At 46.9% G+C, this 20,048-nt stretch overlaps 1 protein-coding gene and 1 non-coding gene across 4 annotated transcripts in view; both read right to left on the reverse strand.

Moving 5' to 3' along the window:
- The window catches only part of LOC135815473 (inositol 1,4,5-trisphosphate receptor type 1-like), a 60,435-nt gene that overhangs the window by 22,939 nt on the left and 17,448 nt on the right, over positions 1–20,048 (reverse strand). For 2 of the 3 annotated variants that reach the window (XM_065328777.1, XM_065328778.1), the window contains exons 35-65: positions 19,843–19,930; positions 19,048–19,102; positions 18,360–18,506; positions 16,463–16,528; positions 16,091–16,143; positions 15,846–15,933; positions 14,637–14,744; positions 13,925–13,963; positions 13,555–13,652; positions 12,686–12,768; positions 12,500–12,558; positions 12,092–12,156; positions 11,871–11,967; positions 11,236–11,283; positions 10,720–10,800; positions 10,401–10,513; positions 9,843–9,930; positions 9,611–9,673; positions 9,347–9,471; positions 8,830–8,964; positions 8,304–8,397; positions 7,796–7,888; positions 7,257–7,367; positions 6,912–6,977; positions 6,312–6,441; positions 5,886–5,955; positions 5,466–5,522; positions 5,041–5,125; positions 4,304–4,386; positions 1,715–1,775; positions 1,342–1,437 (exon numbers count right to left, since the gene is read on the reverse strand). In XM_065328777.1, coding sequence (XP_065184849.1) covers positions 1,342–1,437; positions 1,715–1,775; positions 4,304–4,386; positions 5,041–5,125; positions 5,466–5,522; positions 5,886–5,955; positions 6,312–6,441; positions 6,912–6,977; positions 7,257–7,367; positions 7,796–7,888; positions 8,304–8,397; positions 8,830–8,964; positions 9,347–9,471; positions 9,611–9,673; positions 9,843–9,930; positions 10,401–10,513; positions 10,720–10,800; positions 11,236–11,283; positions 11,871–11,967; positions 12,092–12,156; positions 12,500–12,558; positions 12,686–12,768; positions 13,555–13,652; positions 13,925–13,963; positions 14,637–14,744; positions 15,846–15,933; positions 16,091–16,143; positions 16,463–16,528; positions 18,360–18,506; positions 19,048–19,102; positions 19,843–19,930 — 2,645 coding nt within the window. The remainder of the gene's footprint in view (positions 1–1,341; positions 1,438–1,714; positions 1,776–4,303; positions 4,387–5,040; positions 5,126–5,465; positions 5,523–5,885; positions 5,956–6,311; positions 6,442–6,911; positions 6,978–7,256; positions 7,368–7,795; positions 7,889–8,303; positions 8,398–8,829; positions 8,965–9,346; positions 9,472–9,610; positions 9,674–9,842; positions 9,931–10,400; positions 10,514–10,719; positions 10,801–11,235; positions 11,284–11,870; positions 11,968–12,091; positions 12,157–12,499; positions 12,559–12,685; positions 12,769–13,554; positions 13,653–13,924; positions 13,964–14,636; positions 14,745–15,845; positions 15,934–16,090; positions 16,144–16,462; positions 16,529–18,359; positions 18,507–19,047; positions 19,103–19,842; positions 19,931–20,048) is intronic. The other variant, XM_065328779.1, reaches the window with a different exon arrangement.
- On the reverse strand, positions 19,724–19,796 carry Trnak-uuu (transfer RNA lysine (anticodon UUU)). The gene has a single exon. It is a non-coding gene; the product is annotated as a tRNA-Lys (tRNA).

Consider the following 20,048-nt stretch of genomic DNA (forward strand, 5'->3'; position numbering starts at 1 on the left):
TGCACGCACTTTCTCCTCGTGCTTCTCGATACGCTCCTCTACGTAAGTACGCAATGCCTCTCCAGTGTAGCCATAAGCTTGACCATTTTCGATCAGCTTCGCTTCTACCTCATCCATGTTCACGCGTCTCTATCCTGGCGTGGTCGCCAAAATGTTGTGTTCACTACTAACACCTCAAAAGTTTCAGGATCGCACAGACGCCACAAGACAAAAGGTCACGTAATTCTTTACGGACTATAATGAATGAACAGTAGAATACATTGAGAAGAAGAGACTGGAAAAATACGAACTACATCGGAAAGAGAACTCTAGAACACTAAAGAAAACAAACCACAGCATCAAGGAAAAGAACAACGCATGAGGGGTAAAGCGCTGGCCAGCCACAACGTGCGTCCAACTTTGGCATGAGCGTACAGAAGAGCGTACAGCGCTCGGAAAGCGGAAGCTAAATTTGGCAAAGCGACAGCAATAGTACGGCGCGAGGCACATGAGCAGTACGAGGCGCGGCACCTATACGCGTGTGCGGCAAACATTACACACCATGTACCATATATGCATGAACAGCGCGGGGCGCATGCTAACTCATTCAACATCAGTGCGCGGCGCAGGCATCTAGCTAGCTGGCGCAAGCATGATCATAATTGCATGCCATCACGCAATCAGCGCACATAAATCGCGCATCAAATAAATAAGTAATCAAACACAAATCAACACATCAACTAAATAAATCAACGAGCTAGCAAGAACACAATTCAAAAATGCAACGAAGAAATAATTACTATTCTAGTCGGTTATTCGCATGGGACCAAGCGCAATGTCCAAGCTGATGAACTGTGATTGCACAAGGTAAGCCCAAGCTCCTGAGCTAACCGTTCTGGTGAGCAGTCTTCTTCGTGCTGCAAACACACACTACACAATGTGTCGTATCTCGTAACAAGTACTGTACCAAATCACAACGAACACTAACAATACGCAATAGTAAACAATAATCAAAAACACTACGCACAAAAGCAAAGCAAGCAGCACCTAGCCAGGGAGACAAGCAGGAGTCACGGTCGCAACGAGATCTCGACGACACCCCAGAAGACCTTTCTCCGACACGATACGCATCAAGTACGAACTTGAATACTACATGTTGTATCGATAGCACCCCTCCAGTTTTAGGTACTACCATAACAGGGTCAAGGTAGGCACACATTCCGCAGAAAGTGGTTGCCTTACCGGACGCTGGAAGAGTGTAGCAAGTACTCTACTTGACAACGTGGACTACACCAGTGTGGCACTGATAAACGAGGATGCAACACAATCACGCCAGTCCAAACCGGACTAGTGGTCACTAACCTGCACATCTTTCTGTGCGTTGAAGACCAGTAGTCCCAGCAATGCCAGGGTCTCGCGCACCACTTCATCGCACGGGTGAGAGAGCATCGGAACCACCTACAACACATGTACACAGGCATTTGCAGAGTACAACAAAAACAGGTATCGGCAAACGTTTTGCGGGAACATACCCGAACTCTAATGCAGTCACTCACGTGACTGAGGGAGGGTTGACAGGTATGAGTGCAGCTAAAAATGGAGGATTTTGGTTAGCTGCTGCTGCACATAAACTGAGCCCAAACCACTACACTACTAGTCGTGGATACATGTGATTATCATGTCCACTTCCCCTGGCAGATTATGCTGTGTGCAAGGCGTATGCATGTTCTCTTACCTTCTCTGTTGTGCCGTGGCCATTGATTTGTCGCTGAACTTCATCAATCATGGTATCATATCTAGAAGTACAGAAGCGGAACAAACATTAAGAGAGCATGTCTGAGAATACCAAAGTATGTGTGCAAGTGGATCTCTCCGATTTCACTCAAAATTTGCAGGTAGGTTCCCTTTGGGGTGTGGATCGCTCGTGCAAAGCCCTTGAAAAAGTTTCTGAAGGGAACCTTGAAATTTGCATACCCCTCAAAAATGGCCGAAATATCACATTATTTATGGGTCTAGAAACGAGTCACGCCACAGCGTATACGAACAAGCTATGAACAAAACTCCATCAAGCCAACATTGCCTCACCTTAGAAGAGTTCCTGGAGCAGTACCGCTTAGCCACGCCAGCATCCCAGAAGACGAGGTCCATCACCCCCTGACGCCACAAATGATCGTCTTGAAAATAGCCAATTTACAAGCGCTGGCAAACAGCCAGCTACGTCCTCAATTGGCCAGAACTATACACCGGCAGATAGTAGAACACCTCTTCTAGCGCTGAGGACATGTCCCCCATCTTCCTTTTGGGGTTTTCTTGAAATAAACTTTTTTGAATTTTTCCACTCGACCATGCTGAACTACGGCCAAAGTCATACCTGCGCAGGAAAGCTCGCCCCTCCGCGACGTCTCCTCAGCAATTTCTACTCCAACACTACTCCCAAGGCCGCAGAACAAAGTGTAGTGTTGACTCTGACAAGGAAAAGCAGCGGTGATCACTTGTCACTCCAAACGACAAGCTTCTCCTTGCGCCACCAATAAATTTTTGTGCGACTGTTGATGCAAAAGTGACTGAAGGCCTGAGCGCAGTTTTTGAATTTTATTGCAAGATGCACGGTGAAATCACGTGCCTTGTGACGCAAGAATGCCAAGTCGCGTGGATCACGGCTCACGAGATTTCAGAGTCACCTTTGTCAAGTGCGCTTGTTACTCGCCTTGAACGCCCGTTGGTCTGGAAGTGATCACACTTGTGTTGTTACTGCGCTCAAGAACACGCTGACCGTGTTGTAGGCCTACGAACCGGGACTTTCCCTGACCATGTAGGTCGAAGACCAGTGAAATGATGATGATATCACATTCTTTATGACGTAAGAAATCTCTCATGCAGTTCACGCAACAAGTGCGTGCAGCCAGTGCTACTCGCGTGCCAGTCAACACAAAGGGACCGAGCTAGCCGCTTTTGTCGAGCATCGACATGAAAACAAGGGACTTTACTGTTGGACTATATTCGGGATTGCAGGAGGTAAGTGTGAAAGACGAATAACTCTCCATGCTGTACGAGGGGCATATTTCAACGGCTTGCTGCCATTGCAACACTCCTAGGACAGTTTGTGGGGGTTCTCAGCAGTTCAAGCAGGAAATGAAGCTCATCTTACCTCTGCCACCATGGTCTGTTCCGAGTAGCGTTCCAGGCACATTCGCGATCGATGGCCGCGTATCGTGATGCAGGAAGCGTCATCCTACGTCACAGAGCACGCGATCTCATCGTGCATCTTGCAATAAGATTCAAAAACTGCGCTCAGGCCTTCAGTCACTTTTGCATCAACAGTCGCACAAAAATTTATTGGTGGCGCAAGGAGAAGCTTGTCGTTTGGAGTGACAAGTGATCACCGCTGCTTTTCCTTATCAGAGTCAACACTACACTTTGTTCTGCGGCCTTGGGAGTAGTGTTGGAGTAGAAATTGCTGAGGAGACGTCGCGGAGGGGCGAGCTTTCCTGCGCAGGTATGACTTTGGCCGTATTTCAGCATGGTCGAGTGGAAAAATTCAAAAAAGTTTATTTCAAGAAAACCCCAAAAGGAAGATGGGGGACATGTCCTCAGCGCTAGAAGAGGTGTTCTACTATCTGCCGGTGTATAGTTCTGGCCAATTGAGGACGTAGCTGGCTGTTTTGCCAGCGCTTGTAAATTGGCTATTTTCAAGACGATCATTTGTGGCGTCAGGGGGTGATGGACCTCGTCTTCTGGGATGCTGGCGTGGCTAAGCGGTACTGCTCCAGGAACTCTTCTAAGGTGAGGCAATGTTGGCTTGATGGAGTTTTGTTCATAGCTTGTTCGTATACGCTGTGGCGTGACTCGTTTCTAGACCCATAAATAATGTGATATTTCGGCCATTTTTGAGGGGTATGCAAATTTCAAGGTTCCCTTCAGAAACTTTTTCAAGGGCTTTGCACGAGCGATCCACACCCCAAAGGGAACCTACCTGCAAATTTTGAGCGAAATCGGAGAGATCCACTTGCACACATACTTTGGTATTCTCAGACATGCTCTCTTAAGTTGCCGCAGAAACATTATCTGCTTCAGGTGGACAGTGTCTGCCGTTCTAGTGTGAAGTATTACAGTCAAGACCCCTGCTTATCTTCTCTTTCCTTCTTCCTCACGTACACACGCATGCACGTGCACACACACACACACACACAGGTCCGTGCTCGTGATCCGCTGGCTTGAAGTTTAGAATGGCAATGAGCAAGGTTCTCTGATATGATGCAATGTGCGCTTCAAAACACTACCAATGTTTGACAACAGAACAGGTTGTGGCACAGTAAAAACATACCTTTGAATTGCAGCGGTGGTGCCACCAGTTAGCTCCAGGGCCGCGCGAGTGACCACTTTGTTGTGGATCAGGGCACGTAAAAGCTGCAATAGCACACACCATAGAGCACACACCATAGAGTAATGTTACATGCGATAGAGCATTATAGCGCCCAGTGAACGCAAGGCAGTGCCTGTCTCATTGATGTCCCAAGCTCCACACACATTCCTTTGGCATCATCAGGCGCCGCTCCACAAACTGAAAGTCGGCTTCCCACTCTACTTGAATGATTCCTAAGACTTCAGCGTTCTTGAATCTTGGTTGAGGGATCTGTCCTCCTGCCTACTTTGTCTTGGTTTCAACAAAAAGTTTCAAAAGCGCTGCATCAAAACAAGTGTGGTGGGTCCCATTAAACTGATAACATTTTTTGAAGAAGTACAGTACTGTCGGGTGCCGAAGAACGACCAGGCTAGAATTTAATCAAGCACAGCATACCAATGTATACACGGTGACTCAACTGCGCATAGATGTTAATACATGAAAATAGGAACGGTCTAGGCTAGGATGCTGACCCCAGTTCTTCGGCGACCGACAATACTGTATGCATACTAGAAGGCTTTTTGGAATCTTCAAAGTCGTGCTGATGATCAACTCTTAGTGGGAACAAGCATAGTTTGACTGTACACCAGAGTAAATCAGGACTAAAGTAGAATTCAGTGGTAATGCGGTTAGTCCTGGTAAGGTCTAGCAAAACTCACCTGCAGGCACTTGACGTTGACATTGTCAAGAGCAATGCGTTCCACCGAGGACACGGATCGATACTCGGGACTGTGAAACGAGATGCTGTGCACAGACAACCATCCAGCAAAGACAACAGAAGATCAACCACTGAATTGTGCACACTCACACATTGATGGACAGTACCTTTAAAAGTGGCAGTGTGTTTCGGATACTCCTCAACTGCAATAGGTGTGCAACACATCCTAGATGGCTTGGATTACGAACTTCATGGGCATGGCAGCTACAGATCTTGCCAGTCTCCAGGTCGGGGTTACATCAGCATGACAAATAATTTGGCATGGTATAATGAAACCTGCTTGGCTGAAAGCAACACCAACTGGATCGGGGCCCTGCACATATACCAGTGTGTATTCTCCAAGGAGGTTGACAATGGACGACTCACTAGATGTGGCCAATGAGCTTGGACACGTGTTGCTCAGACACTCCATCACCATCTTGGCTGCAAGGAAAGACCGAGATACACCAACAGATTGAATACACAGGTCTAAGGTAGTGTGATAACTATCAACTACTGTACGGCCACCACCCTCCAGCACACACACACACACACACACACAAAACGTGGTTCCTTTGGCACCACTAACGACCATAACGCAGCACTGGTGCATCAATTAATAACTAAAGTCAACGAATCTGCATCGTCGACAGAACCCCCTTCCATATTGTTGAAGATAGTATGCATCACACGTACATGTATGTATCCGTTGCCTGTAAGTTTCAATCTTATCCCTAACAGACTGTGCGAACCCCAGTGAATTTATGTAGCTAATACCTCGGGTATAAACATTTCAAACATGCTTACAACAGAAGAAGGAAGCGCTGAAATTCCCGGCCTCGGGGCAGATCTTCGTCTCCACCATCTTCAGAATAAGCTGTGAAACAGAACAGCAAACCCATTACGGTGCACCGTGCAGTTTAGGACAATCATCAGACTACAATGATGAGGTCTGGGGATTTTTTTATCATGAAACTTTGAAGAAATCAACACAACAAGTAGAGCAATTTGCAAATTCACAATAACGATCATGGGTTTGTTGCAAAACATCCTTTGAAAAATGCTTTCGGTCCAACTCATCACACGACAGAAGAGAGGAAACGAGTCAGGGAATTCAGATTGCTCTATTTATGCGGTAAAAACATGAAGCGGCTAGTTACTCTGTGAATGAGACCTGCAGATTAAAAAACAACAACTCTAGCTGGTATCACCTCCACACCATAGCTCACATACCCATATCATATGGCTCATTGATCTGCTCCCTGAGTGTGTTCCTGCCTTCATACGCTGTTTCAAAGTTTCCCACAAACAGGTTGAGCCGGCTGTTCAGATCTTCCTCTTCGAAGAAATCTTCTGTATACTCCTGAAAGGGACAGGAAAACAGATGGCTCATGGTAATCACACCACCCAATGACGAGTGAAAATGCAAGTTGATAAAAGAAGAGCAAACCTTGTGCCCTACAACCTGGATGGACCTCTTCATGGTTGTGTTTTTTTGAGGTAGGACGGATGAGTTAGTCCTGGCAGTAGGCAGTACAACATGTACATTATATCTGCGCACACAGCACCGCCGCGTGCAGTCAATCTATATGCGTTTCTCCTTCAAGCGGCAGTAAGCTCCAAACAAGAACAGGGAGCTGGTGTGTGGCTTGTGTTACGCTGGTGCACACAGGTTCGTGCTGTGTGTTGCACCTGGCCACAGCTATTCTTTCCCCGGTCATACACACTGGCTATACATCAAGGTGGATCGCTCGGGCAGTACTTCACAGTACAATGTGGTATAATTTGAAGTCATTCAATTAGGATGGCGAATAAAGATTGAGCTATGCTTACCTTCTGTGCATCAGAGCGCAGGTCTGGACTGACTTGGAAAGCATCTCTCTCGAACTTGGTCACAAGCTGCATATATCACACAAGAGAGGCGGTATGCATAATTTGTGAACACCTCTGGCTGCTGAATGAAATGATCTTGAAACTGTTCTGCAAACGGTGGTGTCATCCTAACACGCATGGCGGCAGTTCAGGCAATGACATGCCAGCAAGGATTGTGGCCATGACACACACACACACACACACACACACACACACACACACACACACACACACACACACACACACACACACACACACACACACACACACAAGGGTGATTGTGATGCTAGACTACAAGACACATACCTGTTCCGGCACAGTGATCTCGGTGAAGGAGATGATGGTTGCAATGGTGCTCTTCAGCAGTGTGTACTGGTTGACGTTGGAGATGACCGTTGTTATCGAATCATACAGCGTCTGTACAAGGCAGAGAGCAGGGATTCAGGAAGGGGGACCAGGCTCATCACGCACACACACACACAATAGCGGATCATCAACAACTAGTGAACAGAGCACCTATCTCTCACCGGTCACTACGCTGACGGAGTCTGCATTACAGTGCACCTAATACATGTAGTTTGGTCAGGAAAAGGACCTGCTTCTCTGATGAAACAAACGCTGGTTGCTGCACGCTCGCACGCACATGCACGCACGCACGCACACACGCACACACACACACACACATGCACACACACACACACACACACACACACACACACACACACACACACACACACATGCACACACGCACACACACGCACGCGCACGCACGCACGCACCCACCCACCCACACACACTGCATGAAGAACAGAGCTAGTGTAGCCAGGGCTGATGCTGATTCTCACCAGCAGTGGGACGGCTATCAGCTGTGACGTTTGAATCTCGTTGTCATATTTGGACAGCCTGCTGTCTGGCTTGAAGAATGATGAGTAGAACACCTGTAGACATGAGCACATCACATCAAAAGAACAGCAAGAAAAGGCAGATGTCATTCAAGTTATCACTTATCCAAACAAACAGATGTACACTTAAAAACATAAACATATTGTTACTAGTTTATTTAGTTTGCCTGATTCCTTGTTTATAAAAGACATACAAATGTACTTGCACACAGCAGCACAGCAACAAGCATGCACCATGCACTGCTACATAGTAGAACATAGGACATAATGTGTGCGAGTCGGTTCAATGCCTCGTAGCACGCAACGCCTGCAGTGAACGACACCTCTCGCCACGGGCCCAGAATCTAGACCGTACACGAATTATCCACACCCACCCATTGCGGACTAGCTAGCTTGAAGTTGTTTGCAATGAACAGATTAGACTGGTTGACTGGTTGCGGCATGCGCTTACCTGTAGGAATGGTAGAAGTCCTTCAAACACATACTTCAAAACTCCAGGAGTGCTTAGAGTGACCTCTTTAGACTTTTCCGCCGCAACTCGTGACCTGATCACACAGCAAGAGATAGAGGAAGATAACAGCGTGCACGGCTTAAAACAAGATTTTAGCGCTCATTGTGGAAGAGAAGATGACCATGACCAGCTTGCATTGACCTGAATGATATCCAACAATCGGGTGGGAACGCTTGAATGGTAGCCGACACAGTGGAATGGGCCTTCTGCGATCATGCCCCTATGAAGAGAAACTAAAGTTAGTCTTGAGAGAAACGTGGTATTTCTGCACAGGTATGGTGGAATCATGCTAACATAGTCAGTAGTCTGAGATGGCCGGTCCCTTATTGTACTGCACACATAACACAGGCTTTACCGGCGCTAAAGGAATACTGTACAAGCAATCCTTCCGTTCAGTAGCTCCTTGTCAAGAGTGCAGCATGTTTCTTAAAAAAATCAGCCAATGCTACAGTCCAATGTGACTTACTTTGCACTGGTGGTTCCACGCCGCCTTTGCATGGTCTGTCGCAGATCTGCAGCACGGCTACGGTTGAAGCTGTTGAATCCGTGGCACAATGACTTGAGGGTGTCTCGGGACGAGGCCATGAAACGCCACATCTCGCTGCAGGAGCACACAGAAAGAAACACACAGCTTTCATCCCAACAAATCTGTATTCACAACACATACAGCTGTTTACGCTATGGCTGGCATCGCACTAAAAGAGGAGCTGCACTAGAGCTGCTGCCGCTTGGTGTAGATAATGAAGCCGGCAAGTACAACCAATGGCAGTGCATGCGGCTTCCACACAATATGGCACAGGTGTACCATAAATTGACTAGCAACGTAATCCTCCCCTTAAAATCTTAGTCATATGCTCAGATGTCAAGTATAAGAAGCATACCCCCCCCCCCCTCCCATTAATTTACTAATACCTAGATGTTGGGAACAAAGCACTCAGTTTGTGTGAAGAAGGATGTATGCATGGGGAAATTTCTCTACTAACTCGTCATGGTCCAAATCACCGCAGCCACTCTCAATTGGTCCACCGGCCGTGTTCAGATAGCACCAGACAAAGAATCGCAGGTACGGTCGCTTGCACCAAATCGGAATCATCTCGTCATTGATAACCTGAGCAGAGAACAAGATCATGTCCAGGGACTTACTATCAGGATGTGGAAACATAATGCCAATGCATAAGGACAGGTATTGCCAAACCAACTGAAACAACGGAGCAAGTACTTATTCCTGACAATGTATCAACACCTACCTCGATGATCTCCTCAAGGCTGAAGATGTTCTGGCACATCGACTCAATAAAGCGATTCTCACCCTGAGCCACAGACAAGACCAAGCATATCACAGCACACCATGTTGAGAACCCTGAGAACGCCATGGCCTGAATCTCTCTAACCCTCGTGCAATTCGGAGATTAAAATCCCAAAACTAGCCAATGATTCATCCTACACCTTGGTACCCTGTGCGATGCAGTTACTCCATACCTCAGCACAAGTGGCAAGCACATCGACAAGTTTGACCAGGTAGACCAGCATTGCATTGCTCTCCTGCCCGTCATGTAGAAGATCCATTCTGTGAGAGAAACCGTGCAACAAAGCCACACAACATCAACACTTGAAATGTAGCCTTTTCACCGACAGAGCAACTGTTCAGCACATGGGGTAGTGGTCTAGAGCAACTGTTCAGCACATGGGGTAGTGGTCTAGAGCAACTGTTCAGCACATGGGGTAGTGGTCTACCAGCCTAAGAACCACACTTGCTACCACAGTGGCAGCCATGTGCACAGCCGACTTACTTTATGAATCGGATACTAGGGGAAATGGTACAATACAATGCCTGAAAACTATTCTGACAATGGGTGACTGGCCCGAAGCATCGATAATTTTTCAACATCATTAATAAAAGAATTTTCATCTAAAGAGTGAATAGCAACTAAATAGAGCGGTTGTCAGTTGACAAACCCCTTTTTATTTGACAACTATAATCTTATAGAAATAGCTCGTTGGGAATATGTGTCGTCATGCCTCAAGTAGCACTGTTACCTGTCCCTCTTCTTGCCGGGTTCCAATATCCAAGCAACACGGGAGCGGTTCTGGTTGATGTACGTAACGACCGCCGCTTGGTTGCGCTTCAGAGGCAAGTCAAGCTCCTCGACCTGCACAGTGTACAGAAGCCGCACAGGTTAAACCGCCACGTGGACATATAATATATCTTGCGGAATGCCTTGGAAAGTATCATTACTCCACACTATCTCAACTAGGATGTTCAAAATAGTGGTTATGATAATTATTACATTCAATGAGGCGTATCGCTACCACAGCTGGTTACAGGGTCTTAAAAGACTTGTGTAGCCAGACCTACCTTGACAATCGCATTGAGTGCTTCGAGCAGCTCACTGCCCTCCTCGCGATGCGTAGCAACTAGCTCCACTATATGCTTGACCTGTCAGCACAAGGGAAGGACGGGCGCACAGTGAGAGGTGCCATGTGAGAATAACATGTGTCCAACACTGAGCATGCACAGGATTGTACAAGTCAAGAGCTAAGGGCCTGATCCATGCCTGAAGCACAGCAATTCGACTATTTGGTTCAGGGGCATCACACATACGGTACGGCCATGGTCGTACCACTTTTCATCCAGGTTATATCAATGGTCCGCCCAATTCGTCCAAAGGCAATAAATAAAAAGAGCGCTAAAACGCGCCCTGTTGGTCGAAAAAATCCAACTTTGCTTCTCCAGGGAACACCCCCCCCCCCCCTCCCTGGATGTGCCACTCCCCACTATCCTGTGACACCCCTGCGGGTATTCGATGACCTCGCTGGATTACATCACTAGGAAACAACTCAGTCACAATCCGATGCCGCCATGTCCGCTTACTTGAGCAGGTTTGATTGCCAAGCAAAGCGACTGGTTTCCAGTGAACACCTGGAAGCAAGAAAGCAGGAAATCAATGGTACGTGAGCAAGAAAGCAGGAAATCATTGGTAAGGAATAAAGTGGTGTCACATCTTTGTTATGTGACTAAATTGTGTGCAGCACATGATCATAGCGTGTACTGTGGACAGTGGAACCAACATGGCCGACATCATGTGACCCATTGATACACGGGTTGAGTGGACACTGGAGCCAACATGGCTGCCGTGTATGGTCATGTGATAGATGTGCTGCACCAGTTCCATTCCCGCAACCTGAACTCACTTTGCACATTCCCAGAATGACAAAAGACACTATCAGACTTGCGATTCTAGTTCCTGCAAGTCCATGTTACTCGCTCCCCTCTGTCTTTCAGCTATGCCATAGTCGCCAGCAGGCAATATCTTGCAATATACCAACTTATCCTCGTCACATAGTATAACATGAAGAGCACATGCTGAATCACATTGAATCGTTCCAAACACTGCTTGAGTTGTACAGGTACAGAAGCACACATGTTAAAAAGCAAACAACAGCTATACATCCACAGCTTGGGCAGAATGTATGCAGGCATGAATATGTATGCACAGGGAACCTTACTTCCGCCATGCAGATACCAAGCTCCTGCGGACAGCCAGGCACCTCCAACAGCTTGTCCATTCTCTCAAAGATCCTTTCTTGAACTGGAGCATTAGCTCTGTAAAACGAAAGGAGGGCACAAACAACAGCATAGTAAAACATATCAAACAACACACCGGATGCACAGCATGGACAATTCTGTAAACACTACACTGCACTGCACTACACCACACTACACTTACCTCGCCATGACTTGTAAGAAGCAGAAACACTTCTGAAAGATAGCTCTGAGACCAGCGTACTGAGTCTGCAGCGGAAATTATTTCACAAGGGAAAAGAAATTATTTCACAAGGGAAAAGAAATTATTTCACAAGGGAAAAGCAATTATTTCACAAGGGAAAAGAAATTATTTCACAAGGGAAAAGAAAAGCAATTACCTAATAGTGAGGCCTCATTCAACAAAATTCTAGTGACACTTGAAAGTATGATAGTATTAACACAAGAAAAAAAGCAAGCAAGCAGGAAAGAGAGAAAGTGACAAAAATGAGCTTAGGTATGGAGGCACAAACCAAAAATACATGAATAGCGCCAAGGTGATGGACGAGTACACGCACTAAGGTCTCCAGTCATGTGTATCGTATAGGCTTACATCAATTAACTTCACGTCGATACGCTTGTCCAAAACATTGAAGATGTCATCCACAATACCTATCAGCAAACGGACACAGAGTTGGCAATATCGTCCCAGCAAGTACCTATTCTAACATTGCTACAAGTACTTTGACTACATCGAAATGGTCGGCAAAGGCAGATACGATCTTGAATGGTCCCTTACCAAAATTCAGCAGAATCTTCTGGTTCATGGGATGTGGCTCCTCAGTCTGCTCTCCACTGACGCGCCGTGACAGACTGCAATAACTGCACAGAAACCAACACACGAGCAGGTGATGAAAAGTTTCGTGCTATTAAAGTCTTCTCTGCTCACAGCCACGGCCTGTGGAGTGACAACTGTGACATACAATGACAGGACAGCCAAGGTGATCTTTATGTTTTGATTAAGTTCAGGACGGTGCAATAAACCATGCCTGGCGGGGTTCAACGCTTGGCAGAAGACAGGTTTAAATTAGTGCTGAGTCGGGTAGCGTTTTCTTCGGGTATCGGGTTCGGGTAGGTTTCCACGGGTAGCACGGGTACCCGATCGGGTAATGTTTCCATGTTAATGCCACACTGCACCCCTTCCCTTACACACTGGGTGGACCGACATGCGGGGTATTACATGAATTTGTACACGTGCACTGTGCATGATGTCATCTGCGTCTTCGGGTTTTCGGGTACTATTCGGTACCCGTCTACCCGAGGTCCTCACGGGTAGCACGAGTACCAGACTACCCGTGCACACCCTAGTTTAAATGACACCTTTCACTGCCAAGTTGAAAGCCGATTCAATGCGGTCAATACCAACAAAATTCCGACAAATCGCTGGAGCTTGTGCCGTGCTAAATGTGAAAATGCGGTGAAAAAGCGCCGAATAGCCTAGGGTGATTTATCAGATTCGTGTTATGGATTACGACAGACGTGTGACTTGTTTGCCGTGCATGGAGTGAAGTGTAAAACGGGCTTGAAAACGATGACTATACCCCTTATTAGGGCTTACTAACAACCACCGTTGCCTTTATACTTTGACTGTGGTGGCGCTAGACTCACTTAGACAAGACCGTGATAATCTCGCTCATGCGTGCCTCCATGTCTGGGGTCAGCTTGGCAGTTGTCAAGCGCCGTAGCTCAGGAACAAGTTTCCTCACCTGCATGGCACCAAACACAGACACACATGTCCCCCTTTTACAAATAACTAGCATGCTGCCTTCACTCAACGCATGCGTGTTCACTTTGCTGTATAACTCCTACCCCCACTCTCTTTATCCACCTGCTACCTGACATAACAATGGAACAGGAAAGTGGCACTGCCTCAACTAGGAAACGACAAGCTGCTAGTCTCCTCCACAACACGCACAGTGTGATACAGGTCAGCACACAAGTGACTACATTGCCCAATGTCACTAGGTCTTGCACTCACTCTCTTGAAGGTTTCTACAGAGGAGTCAGTAATCAGCACCTGGAAGAACACACACACATACACACACACACACACACATACACACACACACACACACATACACACACACACACACACACACACACACACACACACACACATCACCAGTAACGTTACAACACAATGCAAGCCGGAGAAAGAACGCTGTCACTGAGTCTGAGATGAATTCAGAATTCAGAGGAGAACTTCTCTCTCCCATGTGTTGGGCATCTAGGAACCAAAAACCTGGGTCTGACCATGCATGATTGTGAACCCTACCACACCATGTCTATGTTGTGAGAAAACGGCAAAGTCGACCGTATTTGTTGGAGCAACCACAAACCGGGGATGCTTCTGATGTTCAGCTGTCCTGCAACACCCCCCCCCCCCCCCCGACCACCCACACACCCATACAAACACTGATGTTCAGCTGTCCTGCAACACCCCCCCCCCCCCCCGACCACCCACACACCCATACAAACACTGATGTTCAGCTGTCCTGCAACATCCCCCCCCCCCCCCGACCACCCACACACCCATACAAACACTGATGTTCAGCTGTCCTGCAACACCCCCCCCCCCCCTCCGACCACCCACACACCCATACAAACACTGATGTTCAGCTGTCCTGCAACACCCCCCCCCCCCCCCCCGACCACCCACACACCCATACAGAAACCGGGTGACAACATACCTGACCCTGGACTGCCTTCTCGAACAGGGTTGCATGGGTACTGTAGTAGCGGTCGAGTAGGTACACTGACTTCACCACCATTTTGTCATACTGGTATTCACCAAGATCCTGTGCGCCAGTGTGAACAGAACACATTGACAGTAGGACACACATTAGTCACACCAAATGGCCAGGAAGAATGTTAGAGATCCCACGTCAAGTAACGTTAGAAGCTCACACGCCAACAATCGTCAGCCGTTTCATGCTCTGTTATCCACACAAAGTATCTGAATCAGGTGGACATGAACTACCTCATCAATACTCGGCACATGATGGAAGTTGACAGCCCGAGTTTTAAAAGGGTTGGCAAAACAGTTGAACCTCTCTTATTCAGTGACTTCTTACACCAGAACACCTTACTCAGCTTGGCATCCTCTGCAGACATATACATGTCAAGGGCATGTCAAGGGTGTCGGAACCGCATGGCCGCCCCACTTTTTCGGCTGTTTTTTTTTGTTTTTGTTTTTTGAGCACACTGCAACAAAGCGCGATGATCTCAGCGCAAACGTGGTAAATCCTTGTCCCCGATCGTGGTTTGTTGCAGAATCAAAAGTCCATGTACACTGAAATGGCACCAAATGCCTGGGAATGCTTGCAATTGGCTTCAATTTTTGAATTTGTTTCCCGGGGGAGGGTAATGTTTGTCCCCGATCGTAGCATCTTCTTGGTTTTTTTTGCAGAATCAAAAAGTCTTTCATTGTAGTTACCGTACACTGAAATGGCACCAAATGCCCGGAAATGCTTGCAATTGGCTTCAATTTTTGAAATTTTTCCCGGGGGACGACCCCCCTTCCATGGCCGCCCCACCTCCAAAGTCGGTGCGACGCGCCTGCATGTACATGTAGTCAATTCTGGAAATGATCTTCCTTTCCATAGCAGTCAGCTGACTACTACCGGCACTTCAACCCAGCAATAATCCTTTTCCTTAGCTATTAGTATGCATGCTTGGGAGCGGGGGTATCAGTCTGGGACTCTAGTTTCAGTCGGTACTGTTGAAGATAATATGTCACGTCCGGTATGGATGTAGTGTACATTTCATGTCCGAGTTAAGGAAGATTCTGAGATACGGACACCCTTCGGACCCGAGGTGCGCGGATAGGACAGGTCCTACTATACTCCAGCTACTGCGGACGTTTTGACTGGCCAACAACCTTTATAAAATGTGCTTACAAGAAGAATCTTCTCCAGGTTCGTGCCTCGGAACAGCCTCACTTTCTTGAAGACATGCTCTTGCAGCCGATAGCGGGCATAGTCCAAACTGGATTAGACAAAAACACAGTAATGTGTTTGGCATGGCGCCGAGTTAACAGGATGGAAAGTTCAGAAAAAAACCAGCTTGCAATGACTGACACTGCCACCACTTCACAGTATTGAACAGTCCAAATCGCACAGTATCTCTTCTTGATGGTACTTACGCATCGCTAGAGAAGATGGTTTCATCAGAAGCTCTGCCCATGAGGATTTGAACCTGGGGGAAAGAGTAGCACACAGGAGGATAATAGACATTAGACCTTTGTGTACAGAGCAAAGCAAATCTACTATTGACAGAGACCAGTAGTGTAGGCTAGACAATGTCAGCATCAAGCTCGGCAGGATTGGATGTCATGCATACTCAATGTTAACAATGCAGCAAGCAATTGAACCTCGCCAGTATTTTCACGTGAACATGCGCGCGCAGACACACCTGGGTAATCAGAGTATTCAAACACACTTGGGTAAGACCAAGACCAGTGTATACACACTAAAGTGAGTAATAACAATTAGGCACTATGCCAGATCCAACTCACGATTCCATCGCTGCTGTCGCCCACTCCAGCCACATTGTATCTCTGTTTGCGCACACCAGAAAAGTCCTAGAATAAGTCGAGGCACGCCATGGTCACAAACGGGCGGGACCACATATCAGACTACGCTGTTGAGCTACCACAAACGGATGGCAAGTTGGGCAGAACTGCAGAGCGCATGCTCTAGACAGACATCGGTTCTTTCGTCAGTTGTCACAAATGAGTGCTTCCTGTTAAGACTACTTTCAAATAAAGCATATCTCCAACTGTGTGACACGTCCCTGAGCATGCACCAACGATGTGACGTGAGTCTAACACACACACACACGCACACGCCTCGCATAAGCTGTATTCACAGCAAATCCGAGTCAAGCAGGAGTACAATGAAGAATGGGCAGAACACACAGGCCACCCAGTCCCTCAACCATGAACTGTTGTCAAGATTTCCTAATCAGTAATCACACACATCTCAATCCAGGCAGGAATGTCATCGACATACAGCCACACTTTCAATGATGTCATCGACATACAGCCACACTTTCAATGATGTCATCGACATACAGTCACACTTTCAATGATGCATCGACATACAGTCACACTTTCAATGATGCATCGACATACAGTCACACTTTCAATGATGCATCGACATACAGTCACACTTTCAATGATGCATCGACATACAGTCACACTTTCAATGATGCATCGACATACAGTCACACTTTCAATGATGCATCGACATACAGTCACACTTTCAATGATGCATCGACATACCAGTGTTACCAACTGCTTCTACCTGGAAAGCGTGCAACCAGATCTCATTTTGCGGAATATTTTGCTCTGTTGCGTACTCCAACCATTTTTTGGTATCCCCTCATCCAAATGTTCCACATTTTTTCGGTCATTTTCGTTCGAGTTTTTGATGAATTGCCGCAAGGGCAGAATGATTTCCAGCATAACATATTCGTAATACTTATTATAAGGTCACCTAGAGACACGGCAATCTCAGCAGTAATTACTTTCGTCGCCAACTGTCTCGAACAACCGGGCCAAACGATTCCAAACTGGTACATGTATTGCCAGCTACTACTCGAGCATTCTTTTTGTGGGTTTGATTATCCACGTGCCTGGTGACATCGTTGAATCCACCATGGGAGACGCTAAAATCGATGTTGCAGTATTTACAGAAAGCAAAGTGAATGCCCTTCTTCTTACTCGCAGCAATTCCAGGTGGCAACACCCATGTCGCCTTGAATTGGGCAAGGGACTTCGGTTTCTTCTTCGCCCCCACAAGCGGCCGAGGGTCAGAAGCAGAATCTGGGTCAGAATCCGCCATAGTCACTATAATTTTGATAATCGTCAAATGAAATCCAACATTGAAAGTGAAGTGAACCGCTCAACTGATGTCAACAGTCAACTAAAAATTACTTGTTGTGAAAATCGACCTGCGCACCACGAGGAAACAAAACAAAAAATAATCATGAAAATGTCAAACGTGTATCACGGATTGCGCCGTCGATCGACGCGTCCCAGATCTGATAAAGTCGCGGCGCACTCTGGAGAGTTACGTAGATCCAGGGACCAGATTCTACTCTGTATACTACCGAATCTGCCGTTCTTGGTGCTACCGATTTTTTTTGGATTTTCCGGGAGAATCTGGATCACTTCCGTGCTGCGGACAAATGGCTGTATTTCCGTAAAAATACGGACAAATACGGGCGGTTGGTAACACTGACATACAGTCACACTTTCAATGATGCATCGACATACAGTCACACTTTCAATGATGCATCGACATACAGTCACACTTTCAATGATGCATCGACATACAGTCACACTTTCAAGTATCCTTCCATGCACAACAGCAGATAATGATGATCAGAGAGGAACCGTAGAGCATTACCGGGTCAATTCCAACGTTGCCGCCCATCCTGACACTGGTTAATCCGCCTTTGATTTTACTCTGCAGGTGGTGGAATGATGACGTTGGGCCGGAGGGCCCATCACGGTTCATTCCTTCGACGGTGGCCTTGAATTCGTAGATCAGCGACTGCAGTCATCAAACATAACATACGACCCCATGCGTATACATGCACTATGTTACAGAGCCATGTGAATGAATCTAGCCCTATCAAGGCTTTCAACTACAAAGCAACCCTAGACTCCCAAGCTGAGGCTGCACAGACAAGGTACCTCTGGATGTGTGCGTGCACTGAGAAGGTGTTCAGACGAGTAACCACGAGAGATTGGCTAACACTTGCGAGACAACTCGTCCGCACCAGTCCACCTGCAGCAATGATCCAGTGGTATGGATATATGTCACGTACGGAAATGGTTGGCTGGCTTCTAGCAGTTTTAAAAGTGTCTAGATTGTTGAAGATAGCGGTGTAACTGTTACCTAGGCGGATGTGAAGCAGTCAGGCTGCTTGACACTAACATGAGCCAAGGAAAAAAATATTTGTGCTTCACACCATGGCATTCTTTAGGACAAGTACCCTAGTGGGTCAGAAAAGGGAGCTGGATTCTTGAGTGGTAGTGGAATATCATACAGCGCCTATCCCCTGGCATGCCCAATACGGGGCCTCCCTTACCTCCAGACGGACGTTGAAGCCAAAATTGAAAAAGACATCCAGCACTTCCATCGCACTGCAAGCACCGAAAAAAGGAGGATAAAATATCACATCATGTTGCCACAGGAAAAGTAGTTGCAAAACAAAATCAATGCCACTGATCTAGGATCCCCAACCCCAACCATGTCGCTAGCACAGATCAATCACATCAAGAGTGTAGTGTATAGTGATTGTCACAGCATTGTCTCTCTGTACTGTAGGCTCTGCATTGCATGTGTGCGTGCTCAAACCAAGAGTACATAAAACCCAACACTGTGCAGCTCCACGATCAGTGTTGTCCCGGCAGAATTTCAAGTCAATACTGTGACATTTTAACGATGCCGCAAAGCACTTTGAAATGTATTATCAGACATACTGGTATTCTGGACCTGTGGTGTAAAAATCTCCACTTGATCCTGTACCAACTTGCGCAAGAAAACACGTGTGATGCTTCGATACCCAGTACAAGCGTCGAAAATCACTGGCGCGAGGAGCATTGCATTATAAAAAACGACGTCACCATAAAATTCTGCTAGGTAGGGTACGCATGAGTTGCACACTCTTGAGGGTTATGTACTCTTGATCACATGTAGTGGGCGCTCTTCAATCTTGATGGTAAAACTAAAAGAAAAAGAGAAAAGAAAAGAAAAAAGGAAGACGCCCGATAAGGGACTTGAACCCTTGACCCTCAGATTAAAAGTCTGATGCTCTACCAACTGAGCTAACCGGGCAGTCACGTGAGAATTAACATACCAAGTTCGTCTAAATTCTCCTTACCGGAATTTGGCATCAATTATGGCTTTGTTCTGGGGGCTTTGCTCATAGCGGCCGCGCTGTCGGAAGTCCTTTAGAGGATCGCCTCGAGCTGCAAAGAAATGGGTAAAGTCACAAAAGCCGACAACGAATATGAACAGGTACACCTGCTCGTACCTAAGGTTTTGTAATGTCTTTGCATCATCCCGCAGGTTGTGTGGCAAAGTGGA

The sequence above is a fragment of the Sycon ciliatum genome, chromosome 4, assembly GCF_964019385.1.
Source record: "Sycon ciliatum chromosome 4, ocSycCili1.1, whole genome shotgun sequence".
Classification (NCBI taxonomy): Eukaryota; Metazoa; Porifera; class Calcarea; order Leucosolenida; family Sycettidae; genus Sycon; species Sycon ciliatum.